Source organism: Leopardus geoffroyi, chromosome D2 (genome assembly GCF_018350155.1).
Source record: "Leopardus geoffroyi isolate Oge1 chromosome D2, O.geoffroyi_Oge1_pat1.0, whole genome shotgun sequence".
Lineage (NCBI taxonomy): Eukaryota > Metazoa > Chordata > Mammalia > Carnivora > Felidae > Leopardus > Leopardus geoffroyi.
Window position 1 is genome coordinate 62,913,384 of NC_059334.1, and position 26,712 is coordinate 62,940,095.

Consider the following 26,712-nt stretch of genomic DNA (forward strand, 5'->3'; position numbering starts at 1 on the left):
GTTACCACCGTATCCAGGAGACTGTAACCCATGCTCCCATTGGCTATACCCTGTCTGCATGCTCCCTCTCGGACCTAGCGGATTGGTGGAAGTGCTGCCGCGTCTCAGCATATGGGAGAGCGGCGAGCTAAGCGTGGGGCGGGCCCTTAAGAATGCGTGCTGAGTGGCCCTTGCCCGGGGCAAATAATTACACTATTAATAAATATCAATAGCAGAATTAATATTGTGTGCTGACCACGCCAGACGTCGTTCCGAGCGCCATGCAGGCATTATTTCATTTACTCTTCAAATCGCCCATCAGCCCCACTTTATAGATAAGCAAAGTGTAAGTGATGCGAGAAAGAACTTGCCTAAGACTGCAAACTAGGACTTAAAACCAGGTATCGGTATCGTCTAAATTTAGAGTTCCTAGCCTTTAATTACTATATTACACTCTCAAACGGACCCTCCGCTACCTCAAGGAGGCAGACATCTCCAGGAAGTAACTTGATTGGAAGGCCACATCTTGTTCTTGTTTCTTCCCTTCCCTGTCGTACCCTTTTTCCCTTTCTTCCTTTCTATTCGTCTCCTCCTCACTGGCCTCCCCTTCTCTTCCTTAGTTCTTTCTTCCCTGTCTTGCCACCTTCTGGCCTTCATTTCGTACACAAATATTTACTGAGTATCTCCCGTGCATGGTGCTAGTCACTTGAAAAAAAATAATGAGCAAAAGAGATAAAATGTCTTCCTTCTTGGAACTTAGAGACTGGTGGAGTCCAGGAAGATAAGGATTGACATCCACATCATTACACAGATACAGAATTATAGGTTGAATTAAGAAGAAAAGGAGCATGATACTGTGATCGCCTATGTTGAGATCCTCATCTAGTTGAATGGGCAGAGATGATTTCAGTGCGCATGCGCCATTTTCACTGCGAGCTGAAGGATGAGGAGCCATTGCGGGGGGCTGGGTGCTAGGGGCTGGGGTGGAGGTTGGGGGGCAGGAGTAGGATGGGCAGAGGAGAGTTTTGTAAACTGTTAGGACAGGACAGCAGATTGGATGAACAGGGAAGAGTAATGTGCCTGGAGCAGAGGGAGATGAGAAGAAAATACTGAAGATGAGGGTGGAGAAGGAACCAAGAGCCAGGTAAAAGCCAAGTTGAGAATTCTGCTCTTTCTCCTAAAAGCCAATGCAAACACATTAAATAACTTTAAGCAGGAGAATGACATGATCAGATTTATGTTTACAAAAGATTCTGACTGCAGGAAGATTATCACTTGACTAGGAGAATAGGGAAAATAGAAATAGAAGACATGTTAGGAGCCTAAGGGTCCCAGCAAGGGATGCAAAACAGGATTTTCGTGCTCACCACTATTGGCACTGGAGGGTTGGTGGGGAGTTGCATGCAGGATGTTTAGCCATTAGCACCTCTGCCAGTAGCACCTCCATAGTTGGGACGATCAAAAATGTCTAAGGGCACCTGGGTGGCTCAGTTGGTTAGCATCTGACTGTTGATTTCGACTCAGGTCATGATCTCACAGTTTGTGAGTTCGGGCCCCACATTGGGCTGTGTGCTGACAGTGCGGAGCCTGCTTGGGATTCTCTTTCTGTCTCTTTGCCCCTCCCCCTCTTGTGCACATTCTTGCTCGCTCTCTCTCAAAATAAATAAATAAACTTAAAAAGATGTTATGAACATTGTCAAATGTCTATAGTGGGGGGGGGGGTAAAATCACCCCTAGTTAAAGACCACTGATCAGTCTAAAAATTAGAAGGTAAAAATCTATAGGATTTGGTGTTGGATTGATAAAGAGGGGTAAAAGAAAAGGAAGAATCAAGGATGATCTTGGATTTCTGATTATCATAGTCAAAGAGAGTGGTACCCTTCACTGAGATGGGGTGAAGAAGAATCAGAGACGTGTGTTTCTGCTCTAAAGATTGTTTGTTTTTTTTTGTTTTTTGTTTTTTTTTTTTTTTTTTGCTGAAATGGAAGGCAACACACATGCAGTGCTTAGTGTTAAAGAACCTCACAAAACTGGGTGACAAAATCCCACATTTCTCAGTCACAGGGGGAAGTGGCATAAAGAAAAGTCAAGCCTTCCCCTCTGGTAATTCCTAAACCCTGGACAGTTTCTGCTGCCACTTCCTCACTAGTTGGCTTGTATTTGTGTTTTGACTAAGCCCTCCCACCAAACATACCTTTAACCACAACCTGAGCATTTTATTTATTAAGTTTATTTATTTTGAGAGACAGAGAAAGTGATCGGGGGAGGGGCAGAGAGAGAGGGAGAGAGAGGGAGAGAGAGAATCCCAAGCAGACTCTGCACACTGTCAGTGAGGAGTCGGATGCAGGGCTTAAACTCACAAACTGTGAGATCATGACCTGAGCCAAAATCCAGAGTCAGATTCTTAACCGACTGAGCCACCCAGGCACCCCTAACCACAACCTGAGCATTTTAAAGCCCACACCAGAGAAGAATGTGATGAGGCAAATCCTGCCACTGGGTAAATAAATGGTAGGTAGAAGATATAAGGGAGGCAGGAAGTATGTACTCTGGAAAAGAGATACTGACCAGGCTGGCATCAGCCATGACCCTGGAAACCCTGAACTTGCCCAGTGCTAGAGCAAAAGAGAAACGAAATGGAATCAAATTGGAAAACCCCATTTTATAGCTATCTTACTGCATGAAACCCTGACTGCAGTTTAGATTAAAAAAATGTCTCCAGCTGGGTTTCTGTGATATCTGTTGTTGATATTCGTGAAGAGACGCCCTATCCTTTACATCATGTCAGTTACAGGAAGATTAGTGGCCTTTCTTAGTCTGCAGCGGGAAATATAGATCATCCCCAGGAAATGGACTGGTAGGGGTGAATCAGGAAAATCTGTTCACTGCTCACTCTGAAAGATTTATAAACAGTAGAAACAAAATCTTTCTCTAGAAACAAGTACTTTCTCTAATCGGTGACCCCAAGGAGCAGCCCTGAGTGTCCTAAGGTGACAACTAGTATGTTCCACCATTTGGGGGAAGCATCCAACCCACCTAAGCACAACCCACACCTCTCAACTCCTTTTCTCCTTGCAAATCTCCTCTCTATCACCCTTACACTAGTCCTGGAAAGAATAAGCCTAATCCTCAGCATTAAGCTTTATACCTTTGTAGAACTCAGCTCAATGCCCCCAAAAAGCAGTGGTCAATTCAAGTTCATTGAACCATAAAACCAAAACTTGTCCACAACCAGCCACAGAACAACAACAACAAATACTTGTTTCCCACTAAGAGATTGTTTCATTCCTGGCTTCTCTTGGGTCCCAGTCAAACTCCATGATATCTGAAAGATGAATTTTCACTAAAAATTTCACCCACTAACTCGGTTTTCTAGGATCATTTAAACATGGGAAAAGATTATACAGCATACTGGAACGCATTTCATTAAGTAGATGAATAAATGTGCTTTTTGTGAAAGGTAGCAATGTTTACATGAAAAGTCAAAAAAGCAAGAAATTAACATTGTTTCTCTGGGTAAAAAGAAATGTAAGTAATGAATGTTTTTAAGGTAAAGGAATAACAATTTGCAAGAGAAAGTAGCTTCTTATTCTCTGGTAATTGGCCCATTTTATAATAGTGATGATAACAAACCACAATTTCTTGAGCTCCTGTTTTTTGTAGAGAACTTCATAAAATCTGGATCCTCTCAACAACCATGGTACAGGGCAAACTGGAGCTCAGAGAGTTGAAGCATGTAACTCAAGTTTGGACGCATGGCTCTGTGCAAATTTCCTCTCCACTTGGCAATGAGAACAGCTAACTCTTTTTATGCCACTGCTCTGCGTCTGCTACACATTTATGAAACATGTATTACTTTATCCCTATTGCAGAGACATGGAAATTGAGTCTCAGGAAAGTCAAGAATTTTGTACAGAGTATCACAATCTTAAATGGATTTGAACCCAGGTGGATTTAATTATGTGAAAGAACCCTTCTTTCCAGACATGTGAAGACTTGAAATTTTAAATCAAATTGTGCATTTAACTTGAATTGAGCATTTTCCCGGAAGAAGAAGAAAAATAGGGAATCCTTCATAATTCTTGGAAGTTTTAGAATAAATAATATGGGACCAGGTTACATTTTTATGGTAATTCTGAGCCAATTAGTAAAAATGGATGAATGTTATTATTTTGTGCATTTAACCTAACATATTCAGGTTTATTTTCACATTTCAAATATTTTTGTAGTGTGTGTAAAACATAGCTGTATGATTACATTTCATGTCCCAAGTTGCTTACCTTGATCTTGATGCTGAAATAACTACATTTGGTTGAAACATGGAAAGGATTTGTAATCAACATCCAAGTAAATAATACACTGTTATTAAATAGTGTAAATAATACACTGTTATTAAGTAGTAAATAATACAGTGTTAGACAATGCTCTAAAGAAGGTGACTAAGAAAGTTAGTTTAAGGGAGAGAGGGGAGATTGTTACATCAGGCCCGCCCTGAATTCCAAGGCAAGAATATAGGCAAGACACCTGTAAGCCATTTATCCAAGTATTTTTAAATGATTTATTAAAATTTAAAAGTTGGAATGTCCAGGTGGCTCAGTTGGTTAAGCGTCCAACTCTTGATTTTGGCTCAGGTCATGATCTTGTAGTTTGTGAGTTCAAGCCCCTCATTGGTGCAGAGCCTGCTTGGGATTCTCTTTTCCCACCTCCTCTGCCCCTCCCCCAGTGCTCTCTCTCTCTCTCAAAATAAATAAACTTAAAAAAATGAAATAAAATTTAAAAGTCAAAATACAGGGGTGCCTGGGTGGCTCAGTCGGTTGAGTGTCCGACTTCAGCTCAGGTCACGATCTCGCGGTCCATGAGTTCGAGCCCCGCGTCGGGCTCTGGGTTGATGGCTCAGAGCCTGGAGCCTACTTCCGATTCTGTGTCTCCCTCTCTCTCTGCGCCTCCCCCGTTCATGCTCTGTCTCTCTCTGTCTCAAAAATAAACATTAAAAAATTTTCTAAAAATAAATAAATAAATAAATAAATAAATAAATAAAAAGTCAAAATACAAATTACAGGAATGAAAATTAAAAATTCAAATCAGGGGGCACTGGGTGGCTTAGCCAGTTGAGCATCTGACTTCAGCTCAGGTTCATGAGTTGAGCCCCACATGGGGCTAACAGCACAGAGCCCGCTTAAGCTCCTCTGTCTCCCTCTCTCTCTGCCCCTCCCCAACTCACACACGTGTGCTCTTTCTAGCATGCTCTCTCTCAAGAATAAATAAACATTAAAAAAATTCAAATCAGAATTTTAAAATGAAGGCAAAATTGTTATTTCATTTTTTATCATAATTAAATCTTTTAAAATATTTTCTATCAAACATTGTAATTCTAGTGTTCAGTATCCATCTAGTCAAAGTGAAGAATTGGTGTCAGGCTCCAACATGTTTCATCTAGTCCCACGTACATAAATAAACGTAGGCATAATAAGGTTTGTATTATATTGTAACGCATTCCACAGTCTCATGTGTGACTAATGCCAATACCACACTAATTCATGAGAACCCCTGGATGCACAAATTGGAACCCAAAGAGAATTAAGAAAATAGTCACTTGATTCTACTGAGAAAGGGTCCTTAATTATGAGAGCAGCCTAATGCATTCATACTCTCAGCAGCAGAGGACTAGACACATTTATTATCTGTCTTTGCTCATATCCAAGCATTTCTGCCCCTCAGATCTTCCCTACACTCCCTAAATAGTTTCTCCCTCTGATGTCAGTCAGTAGTGATACATTCCACAAACCTCACAGTGGTCAAAAACAGTAAGTAGTCTGGTTTCGAGGACCTGGGGCAACAATGGAGAAACCCGGGGCGAGAAGAGGGCTAGTCACTATGGTAGATCTTTAGGGTTGCCATGGTTCTGCGAGAATGTGGAGTGCTGTATCCTGCACGTTGGTGGCATGCGCTCTCTAAAGCGTGGGGTCCCTGGCAGGGGCGCTCCTTGCTGCGTCTGTGGATGGTACAATGTCACAGATGTTTAACAAACTACGGAGTGAAAGATAAAATAGCATAGGAGGAAAGCTTTGTGGGAGATGGTGAAAGGGGGAAGCAGTGGAATTTATTAGATGACAAAAACAGTACAGTTTAACAAAAAGTCGGGAAGTTAGTTACTCCTGCAGAAGGTATCTGGTTGTGGAGGGCATTGAGATGGGCTGGGCAAGACTTCTGGGCTCACCTGGGGCCTTGGATCCCTGGCAATTTTGCAGAACACTGAAATGAATGTTAATTAAAAATGAAATTTTATATTATATTACTCTCTTGTGAAAGTATAAACAAGAAAATATATCTATGACTCTATATATCCATATATCTATGGACTCTAACATGGACTTCATTTAAATAGAAATCCAGGGGCCATTAGTAGATAAAAATGAATCAATTCGCCTTGTGCCATAAATATCACTTAAAATAGCATTTTCAAGGAGTATTAAGTACAAAGTTTTTGAAAAGCAAAGGTTTACCATCATTACATATTCAAAATTTGAGTTTGGATGTCCTCCTAAAAAGCTTCAAGGTTCATCCCCATTAAATTCTCCATTGTACCTTCTCATAAAAGTAAAAGCTTAAAAGCAGTAAAATCCATCAGTACGTTCCATTTTATATCCTTTCATCTTATTTCCCTTCCATTTCTTTTGCCCATAGGGTCTTTCATACTCATAATCCCCTGAAGTAGAAGCAAAGAAACAGTGCTTTCAAAAAAAAATACATGTTCTGTGGCCATATGTTTTTACTGGTAGAAATCTGGCATGACAAATTTAGACTTGGACGCTTCATTGTATTCTATGACAAAAACTTGAGTCCAGAATGAGAAAGTGAAGATGAAGTGGTGAAAATACATATTTGAATTCAGATTATACTCTCAGAGGTTATGTGATTTAGAGAAAAGAGCCCCCAGCGTAAAAGTTTATGTTCTTATTCTATCTGGCTTCTTACTAGGTATGTGATACTGGAAAAGCCAAAACATTCTGAAATTTAACTGCATCATCTGTAAAGTGAATCTGATATTTTTCCCTGCCTACCTCCGCAGGATTATTTATGAGGATCAAATGAAATGATATACATAAAAATGACTTTAAATGAAATGTACAATATAGGCAGATGGTCCTGTTACATAGTTACATAGTTGCAAGTCAGTTGCAAGTCCCTCAGCTACTGAGCCTGGGAAGGAAGGTGATTTATACGCACACTGAAAGCAGGCAGTGCATAGATTACTACGGTGGATTAAGGCTAAGAAAGAAGATTATCAAATTCCCTTGAATTGTTCATTAGCATTGGTAACACGTTTGTGTTCTAGAGCAGTTATGGGTTGTAACACCTTAGTGATTTGTATGATTTGTTTACTAAGTTGTGACCAACAGCTTTTTGTTACTGAAAGAACATAAACAAATCTCACAAAGCATCCCACAGGGTAGGGTAAATAAAGTCTCAGGGGTGTGTGTGTGTGTGTGTGTGTGTGTGTGTGTGTGTGTGTGTGTTTGATCACTTTAAAAATGTGATTTAAAAATGACTTTAAAAAAGTCAGTAAGTACATTAGAGGTAACTGTGAGCAAGACATACTGAATTTCATCAAATTTCAGATAAAATTATTAAGGGGTAAAATCTACCAAAAAATTACAAAAGAATCCTTTCTCATCACTCAGAATTTTTATTTTATATTTATTGAAAGTGCTCTTTAAAATTTAGATTTTTATCATAAAAGAACTAAAACTTACCTAGAAATAGATTTTTATCCTGGAGCACCTGGGTGGCTCAGTGAGTTAATCATCCAGCTCTTCGGCTCAGGTCATGATCTGAGGTTCCTGAGATCAAGCCCTGAGTTGGGCTTTGCACTGACAGCACAGAGTCTGCTTGGGATTCTCTCTCTCTCTCTGTCCCTCTTCCCTGCTCTCTCTCAAAATAAATAAACATAGAAAAAAGAAATAGGTTTTTATCCTATATTACTCTCTTGTGTAAGTATAAACAAGAAAATATAGGGGTACCTGGGTGGCTCAGTTGGTTAAGCATCTCACTTCAGCTCAGGTCACCATCTCACAGTGAGTGAGTTAGAGGCCTGAGTTGGGCTCTGTGCTGACAGCTCTGAGCCTGCAGCCTGCTTCAGATTCTGTGTCTCCCTCTCTCTCTGCCCCTCCCCCACTCATTTTCTCTCTCTCTCTCTCTCTCTCTCTCTCTCTCTCAAAAATAAATAAACATTAAAAAAAGAAGAAAATATAAATGATGTGAGTTAAGGTTTTCCTACAACTTGTTCACTTTTACAACCCAGCTATTTTGAACAATTTCTCAAGTCAGAGTTGTAGGTATTCATTTACCACTACCTCATCTGCCACTCCCCACCCCCTGCATTGTCCTCTGTGCCAATAAGAGCATTTCATTTAATAATGGGAAAAGGGTGCCCTCTTATTATCTCTGGGATTTTCTTTCAAGCCATTGGCATCCACCCTGCAAAGTTCAAGCACAAGCAATAACATCCATGTCAGGATTGCACCAAGCCTATAGTGATTTTAAGATATAGCCCAATTTTCAGAAGTGTTCAAAAGTGGAGAAATGTACAGCTTAGAATTAATGAAATATGGCAGTAGTTAAGAGATCAGACTGTGATGTCAGTTCAGAATTTAAAGACCCATTCCACTATTCAGAAGTATGTTGCTGTTGGAAAGCCACTTAATTTCTGTCCCTGAGTTTCCTCATCCATTAGATGGTAATATTAACAGTATTTCTTATTTAATTTTTATTTAATTCTTTATTTTATTTTATTAATTTTTATTTAATTTAAATTTTAATTAAATTAAATTTATTTATTTAATTCTTATTTAATTTAATTTTTATTAATTTTATTTAACTTTTATTTAAAGTTTAATTGAAACTTTTTCATGTAGAACATTTAGCAGACACCTGGCAGGCAGTATGCATTCACCAGAGGGAATTATATCCTATATGCTATTTTACATTTCCATTTAACAGTATACCTTGAACGTATTTCTGCATCAGTATATATACAACTACTTCATGCTTTTGGGGAGGAAAAATTTTTCTCCATCCTTCTAGATTCTTTTGGCTGGTCTAAGAATTAGATTGACATGGGAAAGATTAATAGGAGAAAATCAAATTTAATTATGTATGTTTGGGGAATCCACACAAACATGAAAGATTCCAAAAATAGGCAAAATGAGGTATATACCTCATCTTGAACTGAGAAGGGGGTAGGGATCTGGGGCTTTAAGGGGAGGAGACAATTTCCAGAAAACAAGATGAAAACAAGCAAATGCTTCCTAAACAAATGTTTGTGGGGCCATACAAAAAGAATGAGACACAGAGAGGAATTTTAAAAACAAACTTTGCTATGTTTCTTCCTGTCTACCACACCTAGTTCATCTTAGGCTGTTACTTATGATAATAGCTCCCTTCTTGGAACAGGTCTTTCATGCAAATTCTTTCAGGTATTCAGGGAGAAGGTCAAAGGTTCTTCCTGAGCCTTCTGTTTCTTACAAATAATCAGCCTAAAATAATCCATATGCCAAAGAAACACATTTTGGGGTGGCAAAATTTTCTCCCCTACAGTCCCTTTTAAGAGTAGTTAGGTTGGGGGGCACCTGGGTGGCTCAGTGGGTTAAGCAGCCAACTTCCGGCCAGGTCATGATCTTGCAATTGGTGAGTTCCAGCCCCACATAGGGCTCTCTGCTCTCAACACAGGGCCGGTTCTGAGACTGTCTCCCTCTCTCTCTGCCCTTTCCCTGTTCACGCCCTTTGTCTCTCAAGAAAAAACATTAAAAAAAAAAAAAAAAAAAAGTCGTTAGGTTGGTGTTTTGCTCTTATTTTTTACCTGTCCTTTTAATTTTTTTTTTTTTCAACGTTTATTTATTTTTGGGACAGAGAGAGACAGAGCATGAACGGGGGAGGGGCAGAGAGAGAGGGAGACACAGAATCGGAAACAGGCTCCAGGCTCTGAGCCATCAGCCCAGAGCCCGACGCGGGGCTCGAACTCACGGACCGCGAGATCGTGACCTGGCTGAAGTCGGACGCTTAACCGACTGCGCCACCCAGGCGCCCCTTACCTGTCCTTTTAAAAATCAGTTTCTTTTTCGTTTTTTGATCAGCCATGGTCAGTATTGTCTCTTCACTGCCTCTTTAATCAGAAAACTTACACACACGATGCAGGAAAACCAAATCCCCCTCTGCCCATGACTTGCCCGGAAAAGTCTGCAGTCCTTTTAGCTCTAAAAGCTTTAGATGTTTTAGACCTTTGCCCTTGTGGCAGTCCACAGCAAACAGAAGTGCAGGGCTGGCTCTTCCACCCCGAAAGCCTCCCCTTCTGGGCCGGGGCAGCGAAGCGTTTCCGCAGGGCCTTGAACTCCTGCGCACAGAGGTCCTTAGTCATGCGGCCTCCAGGGGCTGTGGACGCCTGCACGCACCTGCCGTAGGCCGCGGCCTCGGCCCCACAGGCCGGTAGGTGTCCCCGGAAAGCGTGGAGTTGGCCACGCAAGCGCCCCCACACCGCTCTGTTCCACGACAAGAGCAGCTCCTCCTGGCGCCCGTGGGCGCCGCCATCTCAGGTCCATCCTCTTCCCTAAAATCAGTTTCTTAAAAAAATTCTTTTTGATATATAGCATAGAGTAATAACTCAGATTACATAGAAAGGTTTTCAAATGAAGACAGTCTTCATCTCATTTCTTCTCAACTCATTGTTTCCTACCTCAGTTCCATTGTCCAGAAGCCACCTTCCAGCGTAAGAAACAATATAACCAGGCCCTGCAAGCACCGCACCATGTCACGTGCCTTCTCTTTTTCTTTCTCTTCCTCGATCCAGCGGTATTCACTCACCTGAATTCTGTTTGTTATTGTTGCTTGCTTCTCAATTTTACCACATATGCGTGTGCCATAACTGACATGCTGTGTCATTTTGCATGTTTTTAAAGTTAATATATTAGTCATGCCACGTATATAATTTTGTGACTTGCTTTTGTGACTCAGTCTTATGTTTTCGAGATGCATTCATGTTAATAGTTGTAGCTGTAGTTTATTAGTTTTCATTGTTGGATAGTTGGCCATTATATGAACATATGAATACACCACAAATTATTTATCCATTGTACTCAGGGAACACTTTTACTATCCCTCTGTCCCTGTTCCCCCCCCCCCCCGCCCCCTGTTTTTCGTTTTCGTTTTTGTTTTTTTGGTTTTTTGCTATTCAAGCTCCTTTCTTTATGGACCATTTATTCCTGTATGGTATGGCTTCTTATTGTAAGGATTATAATGATTTTTTTGTTTTTTCACTTGACCTCATTCTGGGCCCTACTAATTCTTTCATTCTCATTCCACTGGTATTTTTCCATGGAATCTCTTTGTTGAAGGCTGCCATAGACTGTCACAGAATGTTAATTCTGTAAGAAGATAAGGGCCCCTAATTTTTCAAGAGATTTTAAATAAAATTAATTAAAATAATAACGAGTGAAACACTTCATGTGACTTCAATATTCCTAACTTACTCTATAAAAATACCTTATTAATTTTAATTGATCACGTTCTAAAAAGTATAATATTATTCAAATTACATTCCTGACAAGTCACAAAAGAATGTTGTATCAAGTGAGTGTATATGGTCAGTAAGTCACTTGTATCAAGTGAGTGTATATGGTGGTACTTAGAAGGCAAAACACTGTTTCTTATCACTGTGACCTCCAACTCTTGACCTTTAACCAGCAGAATCAGTTCGAGTTAGCCCGCTCAGGTTAATTACTGACAGTCACAACTGCAAAAATGTGAAATACTGTGCCCTTCACCTGTGGCTAAAAGCAGTGGGTATCCAGATGGTCACATTATGAACACAATCACAGAGGGCCTGGAGAGGAACCACTGTAATGCACAGCAGTACAGTAGTTTCCTGGGACAATATATGTTTTTTTTTAATTTCTTCTTTTGAGCAATTAACCTTTTACTTTATTGTTGAATTGGATCTTTCAAATCATTACAGCAAAATGTTACACTAGTCATGAAGTTTTTAGGTTGGCCAATCAGAGACTTAAATGTACAAGGTTAATTTGCATTATATCATAAATGTGCTAAAAGTCCTTCTAAAAAGTTAGTTTTCTAAAAAAAGAGCTAAGCAAGACCCCTGTGTTAGTAAAAAATGTGCCTTAATTTTTTTCATTTAGTATCTGTAATAATAAGCATTTATTTAACGTTTATTCTGTGCCAAGAACTCGTTTAAGTGTTTTCTATATATTTACTAATGTAATACTTCTTCAAACTCTATAAGGGAGGCAAGAAGTTTTCACCACTGCATTTTACGGATGAGGGAACTAAAACTTTAACAAAGGGATCTTGCCTACATTCACACAGTTTAATAAGGGGTTATTATAATTTATAGAGTTTTATAAGAAATTCATATATTGAATTATTAATTCATAAATCCATATGTTGAAACCTCACTCCCCAATACCTCAGAATATGACTTTATTTGGAAATAGGTTCATTACAGCTGTAATTAGTTCAATTAAGATGAGGCCATATTAGAGTAGGGTGGGTCCCTAATCCAGTATGACTAGTGTCCTTATAAAGAGGGGAAATTTGGACACAGATATGCACACAAGGAGGAGGCCATGGGAAGGTGAAGGCAGAGATGGAACAGATGCTTCTACAAGCCAAGGATACCAAAAATTGCCAGCAAAACCATCCGGAAGCTAGAGGAGAGGCATGAAACAGATTCTTCCTTATAGTCTTCAGAAGGAACCAAGTCAGCTGACATTTTGATCTCAGACTTCTGGCCTCCAGAACTGTGAAAATAAACTTCCTTAAAAAAACTTTTTTTTAATGTTTATTTATTTTTGAGAGAGAAAGAGAGAGCAGGGGAGGGGCAGAGAGAGAGAGGGAAACACAGAAGGGGAAGCAGGCTCCAGGCTCTGCGCTGTCAGCACAGAATTCACGCACTGTGAGATCATGGCCTGAGCTGAAGTTGGCGGCTTAGCTGACTGAGCCACCCAGGCGGCCCTAAACTTCTGTGGTTTAAGCCACCTAGTCTGTGATACTTTGGTAACCTAACCCTTGAAAACTAATAAAGGGGTGGAGTGGGCATCAAACCCAGGCAGGAAAGGCTGCAAGATTGGTGTGCTTATCACTTCACTCTCTGCCTCTCCCATAATAGAGCTAATCAAAATAAAAGCAGACACCAAGGCCTGGAGCAAATAAATGGCACAGGAATTACCAGCTTGCAAATCTAGGCAGACAAAACACTGACCCCTTTCTAGAGTCGTACCATGTGCCCTGGAGCCTCTGCTGTTCTGCCTCTTTAAGGGACTTTCAGCAGTGGCTCTAGACAGACATTTGTCATAGATCTACAAGTCTAAATTTACTCAGCTCACTTGCGGGACTCTGAGCCTGTGCCCCTACTCAGCTTCAAAATCCAAACCTTTGTGGTGCCTGGGTGGCTCAGTCTTTAAGCATCTGACTCTTGATTTCAGCTCAGGTCATGTTCTCACCTTTCTGATGGCCCCTTTGGAGGGATGGAGCCTACGAAAGGCTCTGTGCTGAGCCTGCTTGGGATTCTCTCTCTCCCTTCCTCTCTCTGCCCCTCCCCAGCTTGTCTCTCTCACTCTCAAAATAAATAAACTTAAAAAAAAATCCAAACCTTTAATAGGTTTTTTTAAAGCAGCACCAGCATTCTGAGGTTAGTATTATCCACATTTGTGCTGTTCCCTTTGGGTTAAAATTAAAAGGATGTGTCCTACAGGTGACAGTAAGAACAATGGCCCTCCCAGTAGCCATATTAAGCTATCCAATAGTAGTTGTATTAAGTACGGACAAGGAAAGGAAAAGTCTGCACAGATGGCTGGGCGACCTGACACCGGCAGTGGACAGGTATCTTTGCAGAATACATCCCAGAACTGTGAGCAAACTCGAGGCTGGGGCCCACGAGCCCTCAAGGCAAGGGAGTTTGGGGACGGAAGGGGATCTGCACCCAGACCCATGTCACCTGAGAGCCCCGGTTGTGCCTCCTCGCCCAGGTGCGGGGTGTGGGAGGTCAGGTCAGGGTTAGGCGTGGACATGCGTGGAGGCCGGCCTGGAGACCACCATCCTTCTGGATGGGGGGATGTCTCTGAGGGTGTCGAGCTTCTTCTGTGGCTCTGGACGTGGGTACCTCTCTTGGCCAGCGCAGTACACTCCAGCACGACCAGCAGCTGTGGTGTTTTAGCGCTAGCTCTGCAAAACCGGGAAGGCCAGGCCTAGGTGGGCGCGTTGGGTGGGTCTCCGGCTGCGATTTCCCTGGAGGCTCTTGGCCGCAGGGGCGGCGCGTTCCCGCTTGCAGAGGGTGGGAAGGGGATTCTGGACGCCGCGCGCCAGCTTCCATTAAGCGTCCGGGGCCACGCGGGGCCCGGAGAGCACAGCCCCGCCCAGCTGGCGGCCGCCCCCGGCAGGCACTTCTGAGAGGAGAAGAGAAGGGAGCAAGGACCGAGGGAGGGGCGACGTACTTCCTGAACCGCCTGCACACCCTGGGTCGCGAGCTCGGCCTGCCCTGCGCCGCGATGTCCGGAGGGTCAGCCAGGAGCCTAGCGAAGGGTGAGGCCAGCCGGCCGCGGGAGGAGGGGGGAATCTCGGCCACCCCTTGCCGCGTGTCCGGTGTGGCTGTTCCGGAGCCACCCGGGGGGTCCCCCACACGCGGGGATCGGGCCGGGGCCGCAGCGCGCGGGACCTCTCCGCGGCCTGGCCCGGGGGTGGCGGGAGGATGGGAGTCCCGGCTGCTCTCGGGGCCGTGACCACTGCCTCGTCTCCCCCGCAGGAAGCGCGCCCCCGGGGCCGGTCCCCCAGGGCCTGATCCGCGTCTACAGCATGAGGTTCTGCCCGTTCGCCCAGAGGACGCTCCTGGTCCTGAAGGCCAAGGGAATTGGGTGAGGACCCAGGCAGGGGCCTTTTCCCCAGCCGCCCGGGAACCAGCTGCTGCGGGGCGGCCGGGTGGGAACCTCGGATTGGGCCCCAGGGCTTCCTTTCCTGCAAAATAAACTATTCTCAGACTTTTGGGGGGACAGAGCAAATTATGAACCCACTTCCCAGGGTGAGAGGTAGGGGGAATGGCACAGATTACACCAGTCTAGGACTCCCCGTTTAGATCAACCTAACCACTTTATGGATTAGAAAAGCTGAGGCTCTGGTAAAGCTGGTGGTACGGGAGATCACTTGACAGGTAATGACTTGCAGCAGCGCTTTTAGGTCTGGTAGATCCCTGATTCTTGGTCCACTGCCCTTTTGCTTTCACCCCACTTCTACATTCATGTCTGATATCTAATACTGTTTGCTGTTATTCTGAGTATATAGTCCCTTCCCTAATAGTTGGTAATTTACCCCAGGACAGTCCAGGCCTTGACCGTCCTGGCAGAGTGCTGAGTTAACTGTACTGGACATATTCTTATAGGTTGGGTTGTTGGTTGAGTCAAAGTGTCTATGCCTAAAAATTTAGTCTTTTGCGAAGCCTCTTTGAAATTAGCATGGTTTTTTTGACCAATGGGTTATGCATAGGGAGTATGCGATAGTCAGTTGGCTCCTGATACCAAATATCCATTGGAATCCCCTCCCTTCCAATGATCTTTGGAATTTGTTGAGCAGACATTAGATACCTGTGGTGTGGAAGTTTAAAACATAGCCCCCATTCTTAAGAAATTTTCCATCCATGTGCTTAAGGTTTATAAACTAATTTTAGTTTTCTGGGGGAGAATTAGGCAGACAATAATTTTACCTAAAAGAATGTAAGATGCATTCTTTTTCTGAAGGAAAAAAAATAGTTTCTTCTTTTAATTTTTTCTTTAATGTTTATTTTTGAGAGAGACAGACAGTGTGTGAGCAGGGGAGGGGCAGAGAGAGAGGGAGACACAGAATCTGAAGCAGGCTCCAGGCTCAGAACTGTCAGCACAGAGCCCGATGTGGGGCTTGAACTCACAAATGGTGAGATCATGACCTGAGCTGAAGTGGGATGCCTAACCAACTGAGCCACCCAGGCGCCCCAAAAATATTTTTGAATTAGCCATCACTTCACTAAAATTTGCATCTTATTTGGATGAAATTGATTCTGAACACATAGCAAAATGCTCAACATTCAATAACATCTATCCCAAACTTTGTATTTTATCCTAATCTTATTCAAATAGGATTGAAAAAAGATGTATCTTATGCTTATGTAATTGGAAAGTATAGGGGCTCCTGGGTGGCTCAGTTGGTCAAGTGTCCGACTTCAGCTCTGGTCATGATTCGCAGTCAGTGAGTTCAAGCCCCGCATCCGGCTCTGTGGCTGGATCCTGTTTTGGATCCTGTGTCTTCCTCTCTCTCTCTGCCCCTCTCCACTCACACTCTGTCTCTGTCTCTCAAAAATGAATAAACATTAAAAATAAAAATAAAAGGATAGGAGCAAGCACAGCTGGATTGGGAGGCATAAAATCCTGGTTTATGTGCCCCGCTGGAACACTAGGTTGAAAACGACCTACCTTATTTACTGGGACAGTTTTCCAAAGGAAAACTGGACTGATTTTACCAAAATAGTGTGTGTATGGGGGTGAAGAATGGTAACAGGAAACAACAGAGGTCTTCTACATTCTGAATCAGTTTTCAGTTTCACACCCAGAAGACTTTTATTGGACAGGTGCTACATTTTCACAGGTATAACCTGACAAAGCATGGTTTTCTCTAAAAAGTGCATCTTCCAACTCGTGGCAGGTGTGTTGACTTGTTAGCTCATAATGTCAGGTTGACAAATCCAGGTGTGTTCTAAGTGTGTTCTTTATCACACACACAAAAAAACCCATTTTGTTGTTGTTGTTGTTGTTATAAAACAACTTTTGTTTCATGGTATAAAAATTTCAGAAGTGTTGATAATTCCTTGGCAGGGAGCTGGCCTTGTATTTCTTTCCATGGCTTGTATCTGAGTTCCAGTAATCTGTCCCCACACAAACCTCTTGATACACAAATGCTAGGGTTCATTGTAGCCATTTCTGTTTCCATGGGGGATTACATATTTAAATCCTCAAACTAAATACTATTCTAACTTCTGAGGTGGATGGAGAAGTAGGAAACAAAAGGTGTTGGTGTGTTATTATTGTTGAGTAACTAACCTGTTCTGTTGAATGATTACTCAGATTTAACAATTATATGAAGTTTTCCTTTCTTTTATTTCCTCTACAATCTCTCAGGCAAGAAACAAGGTAGATCTAATTACAGTCTGAATATAGCTTGGATTTCATTTTCCTCCTTTTGGGTTTGCTTAGCGTAGCTTACTCAGGTAACATTAAAAAAACAAAACAAAACAATGCATGGACATTTAATCTGAAACTTGGTTTTGTGGGTGGATTTTTTGCATTCCTTAATATTTTTTTTTAAAAATGAGGACCTTTCTACTCAATTTAGCAAGAGGAATTGAATTTTATCATGTTGATTCTCATATAGTAGGTAATGGATACAATTCAATTATGTACCTCCTATAATTTGCAATGATACCTTGTACCCCAAAGTGGATTATCTTATTGACAATCTTGAAGCATTTTCCACTTATTCATTCATTCAATAAATATTTACTGAGTACCCTATCTGAAACCACTTTTATTTTCACAGCATTTAAATCTATTTAAAATTTTGCTCACTTACATGTTTGTTTATTAATATGAACTAGATACACAAAATCCCTGCTTTCAAGGAGCTTACATTCTAGGGAGGTGACATAATAAACATGTAAATAAGTGAGCAAAGTAATTTCAGATATATGTCATCAGGAAAACAAGATGATCATGTTAATAGAGGCTCTCAGCAGCTTCAGAGAGGGTGGTCAGGGAGGGCCTCTTAGAATGGTGTTTGACCTGAGAAGACAGGCAGAGAAGGCAGAGGAACAATAAATGTTAATGTTCTAAGGTGAGAACATGTTTGGCAAATTCAAGGAATATAAAAAAGGCCAGTGTGCCCAGATTGTAATGACCAGAGGGAAAGTTATAGGAAACAGGTGTGACAAGAACAGGCCAGATCACATGCCACAGAGGGGCTTAGAGTTTATGCTCATTGCAATGAGGAGCAATCAAGGGGTTGCAAGCAGGAGGGTGGCCTGATTCAATTCACTTGTGTGTGGAAAATGGACTGTAGGGAGGGCACAGTGGAAGCAGCGGCCAGTGGGAGACTACTATAGTGGTCCAGCTGGCAGATGATGTTTTGGACCAGATGGTAGCAGTATAGCTGAAAAGTGGATATGATTTTGAGGTCTAGCCGACAGGTCTTGATGATCCATCTATTTATTTGACTTGAGGCAGAGGGAGCAAGAGAGAAGGAATCAAGACTGATTTGACTCCTAAATTTGGGGTCCAATCAGCTAAGTGGATGGGAGGGCTGGTAAGGATCTACTCAGAAGTACCAAAAAAAAAAAAAGAAAAAAAAAAAGAAAAAGAAAGAAAAAGTTCCACTCTCTTCATTGTCTTCTGTGTGTCTTTCAGGCATGAAATCATCAACATCAACCTGAAAAATAAGCCTGAGTGGTTCTTTACGAAGAATCCCTTTGGTCTGGTGCCAGTTCTGGAAAACAGTCAGGGTCAACTGATCTATGAATCTGCCATTACTTGTGAGTACCTGGATGAAGCATATCCAGGGAAGAAGCTGTTGCCAGATGACCCCTATGAGAAAGCTTGCCAAAAGATGGTCTTTGAGTTATTTTCTAAGGTGTGTGTATAAGAAATCTCAGCTCTTATTTGAACAAACTTTGTTGTTTAAGCTAAATCGGTGTTGTCATTTATGACTCAGGAATGTGGGAAAGGAAAAGAAAGCATTGCTCTTATCTGCTCTGACGTGTCCTGCAAGTCCTTTCACCATCCAGTTCCTGTTTGCCTCTCCAATGTTAGCCCTCCTTACTCTTTGGACACTGTATTCCAGCCGCTGAATGTTTAGCTTTCCCAGACTTGCCACCTCCTCCTTAAATCTTCCCCCTTCTCACTTTGCCTGGTTATCTCCAAGTTCTCGTTCATGTATCTGCTCAGGTTCTGCTGCCTTCCAGAAGCTTGTCCGCGCTGGCTTAGTGCCCAGCTGTGTTCCCACATGTGCTAACTCTCTGGGCCAGTGACTGCCTGCCTTCTCGCCTGTGTGTTGCACCAGGGCTGTGAGCTCCTTGAAGGTGAAGCCGTGTTCCCATCACTGTTGGCTCACTGCCTAGGTCTGTGACCAACTCTGCCTCTTCCTAGTTGTGTGACTCTGAGAAAGTTACTCATTTACTTCTGTGCCTCAGCTCATCGCTTGTAAAAGGAGTATAATAACTAGTATAATAACTGCTCCCTTCTTGCAGATAAAAATCAGTTTATATAAAACACCTAGAGCAGAGTCTGACACATGGTAAATACTGTGTTAGCTCTTGTGGTTCTAGCCACAGTGTCTAGCAGCGGGCATCTACTGTGTGTTGGCAGTAGCTCTTAGCTGAGTAAATGACATTCTTGTAGAAGAACTATTTTAATCAGCATCAAGGTTGTAGATAGTTCAAACAATTGATATTAACAAAGAAATGCCCAATAGTAGACAACAGGTATAGCTATGTCAAGTTATCTCTATACCCCTGTTATTTATCAGAATATATGTTGGCATATCTTGTCTTCTTTAAATGGTTAAAGAAATACCTAGAAGGTGGAACTTACAGAGAGAATGTATTATGTAAGGAGACATTGCAAAGGGAAGCCAATGGGGAAGGAAGAGGGAGTTGTCTGGCTTAGCAGAAGGAGAGGGAAATAGCAGACACCTGCTGTCAAAAGTGATAGGGAACATGGCAATTAGAAGAAAGGTGTTGAAGAATTAAAAAAAAAAAAAAAAAAAGTAACAAGAGATTCATTGTAGAGTCATCTGACTGGCTCAGTTGGTAGAGCATGAGACTCGACCTCAGGGTTGTGAGTTCAAGCACCATGTTGGGTGTAGAGATTACTTTAAAAAAAAAAAAAGATTCATTGTATTGTCTCGAAAGAAAATAAGCTAAAAGCTGGAGATGTTCACCATTACTTCCCAGCTCACATTCAGGGAAAAGGTGGCCTTAGGTACCATATGCCCCCTCCCTCCTGGCCACAGCTCTCAGCAAACCAGAAATGCCCCCACCTGTACCTGCAGCCAATCATCTTCTTTCCTGAGAACTTGAAACTGAGACACAGAGATTAACAGTAAAGGTGTTGAAGCTTTAGAGATGTGTGTGTGTGTGTGTGTGTGTGTGTGTGTGTGTGTGTGTGTGTTTATATAATTGGAGGCTTAACAAACCAAAGGCATGTAAAAAATACATTTTTTAAGGAAGCAGAAATTAAGAGCATTGCAAAGGGACTTGATATCTTGATATAGGAAACCATATGGAGCAGACATTTAAGGCAAGGCAGGGATAGATAAAGCAGGCATGCCCAGATGGAACTGCGTACAGAAGTGCTGCCAGCAAACTTTCAGTTCCAAAGAGGGCAAGCTGTACTGATACGGACAGGATATCAGGACATTCTCCTGGATTTTTACAAGCACCTGTTGATAAACTGAGACGAGTGGACTTCAAGCTCTTGCAGTGAGAAAACACACAAATGCCTCTAGCAGGAGCCCTAGAGCATCTGGCACTATGCCTGTGAGTCTTCAGGTAGTCAGCCCCTTCGAACACCCTTCTCATGTCCTCCCCGAGGTGGAAAGCAGAAAAATTCTCTTCCCCAGCTCCCTTTGCAGCTGGGGCCAATGCCTGGGACCTAGACTCTTCCTGTCCGAAACACACGTGGTGGAGCTGGGCTCAGAAATGAGCCATGTGGCGCTTGCTTCAGCAGCGCGTGTATGAAAATTGGAACCATCCATCCCCTGCACCAGCATGACATGCAAATTTGCGAAGCGTTCCATATTTTTAAAAAAGGCGGTGGGGGGGGGGCGCAGTCAGGTAAGCCTCCAACTTGGGCTCAGGTCATGATCTCACAGTTCAGGAGTTCGAGCCCCCCAACAGGCTCTGTGCTGAGAGCTCAGAGCCTGGAGCCTGCTTTGGATTCTGTGTCTCCGTCTCTGCCTCTATCTCTGGCTCTCTCTCAAAAAAAACATTAAAAAAAAATTTTTTTTTAAAGGTAAAAAAAATGAGAAACGAGCAATGTGGGGAGACAGGCTTGGGGGGGGCACTGATTCTGCTGGTGGGAGTGGCAGGGGAGGGGGTGGGAGGGTGGCGCAGAGCCCCAGGCTTTCGGGAGCAGTGTCAGTTGCAAGATTAAATTCCGGGCTTTAGTTACCTCAGAGTCCCACTTCTGGCAAAGGTACAAACCGCAGCACCTAGTGCTCAGCTCACTGGCAGCAGTGGGTGCTTCCCATAAGGTCAGCTCGGAGCATGATTTTGGAATGTTCCAGCTTAGTTCTCAGCCTTTTTTTTTTTTTTTCAGCCTCTCAATAATTCAGTGGGCTACTCAATACTTTTTAAAAGGTATTTTTGGCTCAAACTCGCCAAAGTGGGTTCTACTATTTGCAACTTATAAAATCCTGACCAAACAGCACCTTCCACCGCAAAATTGTTTCTAAGATTGATACCTGACCTCTGTGAACACAGGAATGGGTGCACCTTTCAAGTTTTTCAAACACCCTGAACTGGGACTCTGAGGGTTCAGTGAGGGGGCCGGTACAGTTAGCCTCACACTGACAGTAAGAAATTACTCTGTCTAGGTTCCCCCTTTGGTAACAAGCTTCATTAGAAGACAAAATAACGAAGACGGCTCTGGCCTAAAAGAAGAATTGCGTAAAGAATTCAGCAAGTTAGAGGAGGTAATCTCTTCTCCTAGCCTTTATCAGAGTAAATGATACACTGTTCCTGCCCTCTTCTTTCTATTCCCGTTTCCCAAATCACTTTGTGACAGTTAGTAATAACATCAATTAAGGAATTTTAGGTTACAACAGATTGCTATAAGCAGGTGCATTTAAGATAGAAATCAACACACCTAAAAATATTTTGTCATGGCTTGCTTTTAAAACAATTTGTTGCACTGATGTTAACAAGGGAGAGAAATGCACTGATATTTCCACAATTTGTCACCTGTTTTCATTTTTCCATGCCTGTTTCTAGTCCTCATCCATATATTAAAACAAAAAAACAACAAAAAGAAAGGAAGAACGAAAGGAAAGAAAGGTTAACATAACTATAATCAGGGCATAGATATTATTCTGTGTTTTTTCCACTTAATAATACATAATAAACATTTCCCACCAGAGTTTGCCATGAATCGTAAAGACACTTGGAGAAGCCCGGCTGAGTTTTTACCTCCCTTGGGGCAAAGCTGCCATTTGGGCCTTTAGATCAAGTCTTTCTCTTGGCCTTGAAACATTCCATTTTCTTGCTCAGCCTTGGGTTTTTACTAGACATAGTTCCTGTCTTGTATGGGAATGTATCCTATATTTTGTCAGTTTGAAGTTTGCTGTAGACTTTCTTCACAACTTTTTTTTCATTAAGAAAAATGTTTCTAGTCTGTAAAAAACAAAAAGTCATGCATGAGTGTTAGATTTTACTGAATGTTTTGTCTATATCTATTACATCTATTGATATGTTCATAGAATTTTTTACCTTAATCTGATAAATATAGTGTTATTGACAGATTTTTCTGGTGTTAAACCTTCCTAGCATTGTTTTCAATGGATTTTTCTATATACTATAGAACTAGTGAATACTTAAAGGTGTTGTATATTAATGAGATTGGGCTATTATTTTGTTTTCATAGTGTCCTTATTTTTTATATCAAGGATATTCTAACCTGATAAAATGAGTTGGGTTACTTTCCCTGTATTTCTAATCTCAGAAACCATTTGATAGGGTTTGGCTGTTTCTGCTTTTACTAACTAGCCCAGGAGTTCAGTAGCTCAATGCATTTATTTTCAGTCTTTCTTGATTGTTTAATGCATTAATGACTAACACACTATTTCTAAACATCGTAGCTGCATCCAGTATGTTTTACTGTGAAGGACTTTCATTGTTCAGTTCTAATTTTTTTTTTTTTTTTTTTTTTGCTGTTTCCATGATTTTCTCATTGCCTACCAATTATTGATCATGTACTTGTAAGTTTCCTAAACTACATCTTTTGCTGTTTTCTAATTTAATTACATTATGGTCAGAGGATGCATGTGGGATGTTGTTTCTTTGAAGATTAAGACTTTTGTGTTTGGCAACCTGGTAAAGCCCATGTTTATAAATGCTTAAATTAAAATATGTAAGATTAACTCTACTGTGGTTTATTTCATAATGGAAATACCTGCTAACTGTGGGGTTAGTGGAGTTGGGAGAAGGTATGTATTTTTTTCTCATCTAAGTTCACACTCCAGATTAAGAACTCATGCTTCAAAGTGAGTAGTATCATTTCCATGCTTTAGGTTGCTGAGAGGGTTATTTCCTTCTGACTTACACTGTCATACTAAATTTTATTTATGCAGAATATAATAACCAGACACTATAGTTTAAGGACAGACCCAGTTAATATCGATTCATTGTACAATTCTGAGTGCCTAATAACTACAAGGTACTCTGCTAGAAAGTATGGGAGGTAGAAAGTAAGGCGTTGTCTATACTCTTCAGATATTTAGTTTGGTAGTAGATGGTTGATATAGGCCATCAATCTATAATGCAGACTGTTATTTGGGCGCTGAGGAAAATTGCAGAAGTTTTATAAACAGTAAGTTGGTTTGTTTATTAGGCAGATAATATTCTCAGTTTCTTTACTTTGGCAAAACCATTAATATCAAGGCACGTTCTTGAATTTCAGGAACATACGACTTGTTTTGGCTTTCAAATAATTTTGACATCAGTTTAATAGTTAATCCAGGGGCGCCTGGGTGGCTCAGTCGGTTGAGCATCCGACTTCAGCTCAGGTCATGATCTCACAGTTTGTGGCTTCGAGCCCCGCATCAGGCTCTGTGCTGACCGCTTGCTCAGAGCCTGGACCCTGCTTCCGATTCTGTGTCTCCTTCTCTCTCTGCCCCTCCCCTGCTCATGCTTTGTCTCACTGTTTCTCAAAAATAAATAAATGTAAAAAAAAAAAAAACAAAAAACCTTTAAAAAAATAGTTAATCCAGTTATTTCCAGCATATTTTAAGTAAAATTTTAATTGAAGTATTACATGCAGAGAAGTACCCAAAGCATGAGTACAGCTTGATGAATTTTTACAAAGTAAACATAGTCATGGAATTAGCACCCATAATAGTTTTGGCTGTTTTTGCTCGTTATAGATATGGAATCCTATGATATGTACTCTTCGGGGTCTGGCTTCTTTCATACATTAGGTTTGTGAGATTCATCTATGTTGTGTATAGTTCATTCCTGTTCTTTGTAGTGTTTCAACCTATGACTATAGCAGTTTGTTTATCCATTTTACTGCTGATGGACAGTGAACAGTTCTATCTTGGGGCTATTACAAATAGTGCTGCAATTAACATTCTCGTATCTATCTTTTGGTGAACGGATGTTCACATTTCCAAAGAGGAGAATCACGGGGTTGGAGTGTATGAACATTCAGGCAGCTTTAGTACATACTGTGAAAACATGGTTGTGCCAGTTTTTGCTCCTGCCAGCAGTGGTTCTGCACGCTTGCTAACTTAGTCTTGTTCATTTTAGCCATTCTGATGGATGTGTGGTAGTAATACATTCTGGCCCTAATTTGCATTTCCCTGATGACTAATGCAGTTGAATATCTTTTCAAATGGTTTTTGGCCATAGATAGAGATATCCTCTTTTATGAAATTCAAGTCTGGCCCAAATTTCTAATGAGTTGTTTGCCTTTTTTTCTTATTGATTCCCCAGGGGTGTTGGATTTCTCTCTATATTCTGAATGCCAGTCCTCTGTTGGGTGTGTGTATTACAAACATCTTGTAGTCTGTGGCTTGTTTTATTTTTCTCTACTTTCCAGTTCATTTTATTGATTGTTTGCTTCATCCCAAACCAGGAGATTCTAAAGTTCAAACAAAAAGCCAACTTGAATATGTCGGCATAAAAGCTACTTCTCTCACTTGCTCTACTTACCTGGTCTTCATAATATCTGATGATGAATCTCACAAAATGCACACTTAAGCAGTACTCTCACGCTGTTTAACATTCAGGTTCTGACCAATAAGAAGACAACCTTCTTTGGTGGCAATTCTCTTTCTATGATTGATTACCTCATCTGGCCCTGGTTTGAACGGCTCGAAGTTCTGGAGTTAAATGAGTAAGACATTTGAGTATTTTGTACATAATTTAGGATAATGATGACTGGCATATTATATGTTGACCTTTTTTCCTGAACAAAAATGAAACTGTTTTATACAACTGGTATGAATGGGCACAAGCAGACAGGAGGAGAGTCTTGGACTATCCAGGGCATGTACTCACCCCCCTTCTCCATTCCTGGAGTGTGCAGTGCAGGGGTGGGCAGAGAGTACTGCAACATGTAACAAAATGTTTTAAAAATAATTTACTCCTTCCCTTCTGGCTAAAAATCCGTAAGTCAGTGCATTTTTATAAGCTTTATCATGTGGGATTGTATGACCAATGCTCCCTCCCTTTTCCAGCAGGATCCCCACACTAGTTTCCAAACTCCATGTTTTGAAGTTAGGCAGCCACCTTGGCTTACTCCCAATTCTTAGAGCTATTCAGGGTTACTTTTAGTCAGTCTGGCTATAGAATAATAACTATATAACATCCATGGCTGTCTTTCATGTTCTCATTTTAACAAAGTTATCAGTCTGCCTGGATGCATTCTTGTGCTAACTGAGCAAGTCACTTGACTCTAGGATTCCTCTTCCACAAAACAAAGACCTCTAAAATATCTTCCAAATCTAATATTCTGATTATGTGCATTGTAAAGAAATATTTTCAAAGATTAGAGGAAAACAAAAGGAAACTGTAGAGTGATAATGGTATAGGAGACTTTGCAATGCCTTCCTAGTTCATCTAGCTCACATGTTCATTCTTTTCCCTTCCCACAGGTGTGTAGATCACACTCCAAAACTTAAGCTCTGGATGGCAGCCATGAGGGAAGATCCTGCAGTGTCCTCCCTCCTCATTGAGGCGAAGGCCCTTCGAGGTTTCTTAGATCTCTACTTGCAGAACAGCCCTGAGGCCTGTGATTATGGGCTCTGATGGGGGCAGGAGTCAGCCATGAAGAGACGTCTGATATTTTCCTTCACGAATACGAGGAAAACATGCTTTCATTTTACCAAATGCTCTCATGTCTCATTGGATCACCTTCTCTGATTTGACATCATGGCTTAAGGCCCTTAAGGCCTTCCTACAGAAATGTAAGCTCACATGCTTCTAAGGGTTTTATCATAGTTTCTGCTGAAAATCTCTAAATCATCATCTCTGGTGAGAACTGGACTTCAATCTAGATTTCTTCCTGCCCATAGGACATTTCCACTTGGATACTCTGTTGTTTCAACAGCTGCCTTCTCAAGTTTTCAATTCCTTATTCTTTTCTTTCCATCAACTTAATTTCACTACCTTTTTTATTCCCATTGTCACCACTTAAGACCAGACTAATAACACCTCAAAGTTAGGTGACTAAGTGTCCTCCTATTTGGTTTCCCCGTCTTCAATCTCAATGCCCTTCAAATTCTTCGTACCAACTCCCATGCTGGGCACATGGAAGGTATCCCATAAATGTAACTAAATACTGTGAAGGGGCACCTGGGTGGCTCAGTCAGTTAAGCTTCTGACTTCAGCTCAAGTTACTATCTCAGAGCCTGGAGCCAGCTTTGGATTCTGTGTCT

General features: G+C 41.5%; 1 protein-coding gene, 1 long non-coding RNA gene and 1 pseudogene across 2 annotated transcripts; 2 read left to right on the forward strand and 1 right to left on the reverse strand.

The window, feature by feature from the left end:
* The first annotated feature begins 14,053 nt into the window (after positions 1-14,053).
* Positions 14,054-26,164, forward strand: GSTO1 (glutathione S-transferase omega 1). The gene is made up of 6 exons (XM_045438826.1): positions 14,054-14,568; positions 14,789-14,897; positions 18,465-18,687; positions 21,652-21,750; positions 25,063-25,169; positions 25,930-26,164. Exons 1-6 carry the CDS (start codon positions 14,535-14,537, stop codon positions 26,081-26,083), a joined length of 726 nt encoding a protein of 241 aa, XP_045294782.1. The 5' UTR covers positions 14,054-14,534; the 3' UTR covers positions 26,084-26,164.
* On the forward strand, positions 20,768-20,859 carry LOC123577598 (annotated as a pseudogene).
* On the reverse strand, positions 22,113-25,977 carry LOC123577049. Its single transcript, XR_006701688.1, has 2 exons — positions 25,334-25,977; positions 22,113-22,447 (listed from the first exon to the last, which is right to left on the reverse strand). It is a non-coding gene; the product is annotated as an uncharacterized LOC123577049 (long non-coding RNA).
* Positions 26,165-26,712: the final 548 nt, after the last annotated feature.